At 37.6% G+C, this 5,854-nt stretch overlaps 1 protein-coding gene across 6 annotated transcripts in view; it reads right to left on the reverse strand.

Annotated features, from left to right (window-relative positions):
* Window positions 1–5,854, reverse strand: part of LOC108767997 (transcription factor E2F3) — a 14,935-nt gene that overhangs the window by 4,599 nt on the left and 4,482 nt on the right. For 3 of the 6 annotated variants that reach the window (XM_018518174.1, XM_018518178.1, XM_018518179.1), the window contains exons 2-6: window positions 1,369–1,466; window positions 1,126–1,286; window positions 857–995; window positions 562–775; window positions 193–466 (exon numbers count right to left, since the gene is read on the reverse strand). In XM_018518174.1, coding sequence (XP_018373676.1) covers window positions 193–466; window positions 562–775; window positions 857–995; window positions 1,126–1,286; window positions 1,369–1,447 — 867 coding nt within the window. In that variant the 5' untranslated portion in view covers window positions 1,448–1,466. Of the gene's footprint in view, window positions 1–192; window positions 467–561; window positions 776–856; window positions 996–1,125; window positions 1,287–1,368; window positions 1,467–1,662; window positions 1,687–1,908; window positions 2,184–5,482; window positions 5,555–5,854 lie in introns of those variants that run through there. The other 3 variants (XM_018518177.1, XM_018518173.1, XM_018518176.1) reach the window with 3 other exon arrangements.

Raw genomic sequence — 5,854 nt, forward strand, 5'->3', positions numbered from 1 at the left:
AATTTTGACGCTTCGAAAAAAATTTTATCTTTAAAAATAAAATGCGCAGGCGGGTGGCTGATTTGAGAAAGAATGCCCCATATATATATATATATTTTTTATCAAATATAAAATATTTTTCTCTAGACGTTGGAGAGCAATTGAAATGCAAATGATACATATAAATAATATCAAACTTTACGGATATTTTACCTTTTGTTGACCAAAGTTATTGATCGGTTGTGGGACATGGAGGGTAGCTTCCGGCGGGGCTTTCACAGCCATAATAACTTGGTCTTTGTACATTGAGACTGAACGTAAATCATGATACGTCACATAAGCGTATTGTCTATCCGCGCAGAGCTCGCGAAGGTTCTTATCAGCACCGTGAATCAATCGATCCAGAGTGTTCTCCTTAGCTTCCAAATCTGCGACCTCCCATCTGAGATTAGCGATATCGTTCCGATTGTTCGGTAACTGACCGCCTCTGTAACAAGCAATTAGTTTCGAGTATAATCTCCGGTTATATATGTAGATGGTAAACTGTAAGAGAGTGTACACATGTCTTAGTAGATAACTTACTTCCACTGGATATTGTTTTTACTTTTCTTCTCTAAAATACCAATGCCCTCTAAAACATTAGTAATGTCGTATATACGACGTTTTTGTACCTCCAACTTTTCTGACGCTACATTTAAGTCCACCACACCATCCTGACTGCTTTCAACTAAATGAATAAACTTTTTTGTGAGCAAACTCAAAGATGTGTCATACCGTGTCCTTTCTACAGTTTTACCTGCAATGAAACAAAACGATTCCTTTCTTGAATGACATGCAAAAAATAAGAGAAAGATCATAAAGCAGAAGAGACATTTACTTTTGGTGGGTGTATGACCAGCTAAAGAATTCGAGCCGGATCTTCTACGTTTACCTCTGGGTGTTTTGAAGGCAGACTGGCTGGGACCAGTTGTCCCTACCTCCAAATTCAGTCTTCTTTTTACCGCTTGAACTGATATCTGTCAAAAAGAAAAGGAAATTGTAACTTGATTAGACAAGTGCCAATTAAATACCTTTACGAAAATCAACATAGATATTTTGATATGTCAATATTACTATAAAAAATCTGAGATACTATAGAAATTTTACCTCAGCTCTTGGTGGTGGTTGTGTGGGTTTTCTCGTTATTTGGTAACAACAAGGCGTTTGTCCGTATTGGTGATCCTGTAAATGAGGACTTGGTGTTTCTTCTGCCACTTTTGGAGATTGAATTTCATCCAAAGAACCATCATCCAGAAACTCAGACTTTACTGTAGAAAGATGTTACTCGAGTGAGCTTAACAGTGACAAAATAATATAAGATTTGGAATATTTTTCCTGCAAATGACTTACACAACTTTGTTTCCACCATGTCTGGAGTAACTGGCCTGGCTGGATCCTCCAGGATCACTTGTCTCCTTACCCGAGGCATCCTGGTAATATGATTGTGTCTGAAATAATTATACATACATAAAACTATACAACTGTCAAACTGTACGAAGCCACACGCTAATTACTTCCTAATAAATAATTATGCTGTCTCTAAAACGCCATAATATCAATCTTCCAAACATTTATAAGACTAAAAAATAAAATTCAAGAGATACATATGTATCTCTTGAATTGAACAAGCAGGAAACGATATACCGATGTGATATACCCTCAACCACGCGAGATGCAACAGATTGACGCGATCGGGCATTTCAACGAGATCACAGTAAGCTGAGTAAGCTGAGTAAGCTAATCCCGGTACGCGACAAGTTTCCTGCCGCACGACTCGCGCGATCGAAGCAACGAAACTCGCGGACCCGCGGTCGTGTCGTTACACCGCTAACACGACCGGCCATTCGGCACTCGAGAAAAGGATCGAGGAAATGACGGCGGCGCACGGACCTATTTCTAAGCACGCTCTGCATTTTCGGTCGTTAACCGCTGCTGCTCGCCGCGCGCGCGTGTCACTCGGCGCGTTACACGTGCGATTGCGGCGGTGAGTGTCATTTTTAAATCCCAAGGTTTTTCAGTTCTCGCACGAGAAGAGGGGAAAAAAAAAGACGCGCCGCGTCGACGACGGATGGGTGACCTGTCCGCACACCGGCCGTGTAAAAGTCGTGCGTTGTATACACACACGCGCGCGCGCCACAATAACGGAAATAATAAGGGCGACGCGAGCACCGCAGTCAGGCAATGCTACGTGTGCGATATTAGCATCTCTCTCCTTCTCTCTCCCTGTCTTTGGCGGAAGGCGCAATCGGATTGCGCGGCTTTAGGTCGGACGCGCACGAGACTCGACAGTCCAATGAAAGTGGCTGCGAGGAGCAAGGAACGATGATGGTGTTGAAGAAAATTCGATTCCCGCTCGCGTTCCGACGAGAAACGCGACAAAGAACGAAATAACTCCGTTAAATGTACATGGAACTTGAAAAGCGAGGAGAGAATTCAATAAAATAGAACCGGAGAAACTAATAGATGAAATTGAACTTGAAGAAATCCGGCTTACGTGTGTATCAAATTTCGAAAGCGAAAGGAGAAATTGAATAGAAATGAATCTAAGCATATCAGTAGAAAAAAAGAAGAGAAGAAAAATCTTATCTTATTCGGATAGTTAAATATAAGATAAATGTATAATAAGATCACACATATTTTTATCTGTTTGTAGCGTCGAAATTTGTCGAAATGATCGATTCCAAGGTTTTATTTTCAAAAAATATCGCAAATGAAAATACTAAGGAAATCTATAATACAGTGAGAGCAAAAAGTATTCGTACAAGGAAATTTTCTATAAAAAGTCTTATTTGTAAAAGATAAACATTAATTAGCAATTTATACAATGAATATATTCTGTTCTAACATAAACAAACGAGCTTTGCATGTATCCCTGATTTTAGCTAAATTTATCGACTGTATGGATACTTTTTGAGCATCCAAACAATAGAATTTTTAATTTTCGCTTATTTTTTAGATGATACATTTTCTACAATTAATACACATCTTTTTGGTATATATAATTTTAAGAAACATACAGTCTATTCTATTCTTTATGAATAAATTGTTAACTACCCAGTAAAAGAAATGATGGCCAATTAAACGTTGAATCGACGTCGAATTGTTGAAATCACCGTATCGATATCAATTCGACATCAATTCGATGACTCATTTTCCGCTGGATAATATTTACTTTTCAAAAATAAAGTTTTTTTTATAAAATATTTTCTCTATACGAATACTTTCTGCATTCACTATATATAACGTATACTATAGTACATTCTTGTATGAGATATTTTCGAGAATACAATCTCTGATCTCGGATTATTTCTCAGTGTTCAGAATACCAGCTGATCGCTCTCGTCGTTATCTTTTAAAAGACACAAAAGAATTGTCTCATTATTCAAGTATTTTATTGATAAGTCCAAAGTCGTATAATCGTCGATAATCAAGATTCGATGTCTTCAATTCCTGCCAGCTATGCAATTATTTTCTGCCTGTCTAAAAATAAGAGAGATTCGCGCGCATTTACTTTACGGTGGTAGAGATATAGCGAATTGAACGCATTAGTGCATATTAAAGTCATTATATACTAATTTAATCTGGATAAAAGTAAAATGCAAATATTTCGAATTATAAAATACCAATTTTAGTTAATAGCACAATAAAATGTGGTTTAATTCGCTTTTATATTAAATTGAATACACATTTTTGCGTCGATTTGTGGACAACAGCTTTAATGTGCACCAGTGCAAACTGAGTGAATCCAATCGAATTCGCCAACAGATCCAGATACAGATAACTTGGAAGATTGAAGTAGAAAAGTTGATGCGAAATAGTACTTTTGCTTACAGATTAGTTTGTCGTGTGTCAACTGAAGCCGACCACACGTGACGCCGTTTATATCCATCAGAAGCTATAAATAAGAAGATTACATTCTCGAAAGTCATTTCTCGCGTAAGTACGTTTGCGTCAGTATAAACATCACGTAAATGTCGCATCTTACAAAATGCAATGTTTGTCTACGCAAGTTGGAACATATTGTAACGTGATAAAGATATGTGTGATTTTAGTATCAAGATTAATACCAATTTCTTCACTTGGTCACAATAATCGCAACATATAATTTGGCATAGACTTTAAATTCGTTCGTCTGCACTGAATCTGCACTGAACAAATATATCGTAGTCACGTGTACGACTCTTTAATGAATACAAATAAGTACGTTTGCTTCTCTTTCTACAACAACGATTCTCAAGCCACATTTCCAGCAAACTCGACTGCGCGATATTCATTAAGCACAATAAGCATAATCACGCTGCTTATATTCTCCTTCATCAATAATTGTTATATAATCAAGCAAGAGAACTGAACTCGACGAATTTGGAAAATAATAAATACGAGACTCTCTCTCTCAATACATTACATAAATCATTCTTTGTTCCTGTTAGTTATTCTGCGGAAGAAATAAATATTAATTTCAAAACAATTAATTCAAAGAAAATATTTCTTATTCTTATATCGAAAGAAAGTGTAAATTATTATTTTCATTTGCATATCTTATATTTTATCATTTAATTGTTACATTATATTAAAATATTATTAAAGAAAAGATATGGAGATATCTAAAAGTAATTAAATGTATACAAAAGAAGCAAGTTGAGAGTATTATATCGCAAGATGATGTAAATCGAATAAGCTAACTTAAGGGCTCCACATAGCAAACGCTTGGTATGCGTCTGAACACTCCGAACGGACCCATGGTGCGCTCGGCCCGGGGAATTTTAGAAAAAAAGAACAAGCATTCCGAGACAAGCTGATCGTTCCGGGTGTGATTTAAAGAGATGGTGCTCGCGTCTCGAAAATATCCCTTCATCCTACGCTTGTGATTTATTCAAAACGATTACAGAAAATTTTGATAATGTTTTGGAATAATAAATCAATGTAAATTAATTGTTAATTCGTTTAATCTGTTTCTCTTCAGATAGATCGATTATGCTTTCGATGTGATGTTCTATTTTATTATTTACATAATTTTATATACTAGATAACTTTAAGCTTGATAAAAAATGTTGAACTATAAAAAACTTTTTTAAAAATCATTCAATAACTTTATATAGGGATGTTGATTCAATTTCGTTAGCAAATAGATAAATTGAGAGAAAAAATTTAGAATCGATATTATAGCATCGATAAAAGTTGGAAGTAACTCCAGTTCGAATCTTCTGCCGGATACACAATCAACTACTAGTGAGAGCTACTAGGATTTCTCGAGACCAATAGTGTCACGATTTGTGCTTGGAAGGTTGGGAGCAATGCACGATGCGGAGTCATTGATTGGCCAGCCGTTATCTCCAAACCAAAGTACAAAGCATCGCACAGCACATCGGCTGCATTCGATGCAAAAGTAACGTACCGATTAAAAAAACGACTGTTTTTTTAACACGCGACGATATCATCGAATTATTTGTCCATACATTTTTACCTCGACGCGAAGGCTGGAATTTTTGCCTATCTGTCCGTTGATTGGTCGCTCACGGGGATGGCCCGTCAAGTCAACCCCGGCATAGAGTCACCTTGGCGAAAGTTGGCAGAATCGACAGTGCGTTGCACCAACATCGATCCCGGCAACGTGTTCACGTTTAACAAAGAACGCGACAAAGTCTACACGATTACTCGAAGATTAAATGCGAACTTGGAGGTTGCTAATAGGCGCCGGCAGGGTAATTTCACGACTTTACTCCGTATGTTCGCGACCGAGCACGATGTGGGCACTAACGCCGGGTCTCCAGTGCGTCGAAGACAGGAAACGCCGCCGCCATCCACTACCACGACGGTGGCGGCGGCGGGGGGCCCC

This window comes from Trachymyrmex cornetzi, unplaced genomic scaffold (genome assembly GCF_001594075.2).
Source record: "Trachymyrmex cornetzi isolate Tcor2-1 unplaced genomic scaffold, Tcor1.1 scaffold745, whole genome shotgun sequence".
NCBI lineage: Eukaryota > Metazoa > Arthropoda > Insecta > Hymenoptera > Formicidae > Trachymyrmex > Trachymyrmex cornetzi.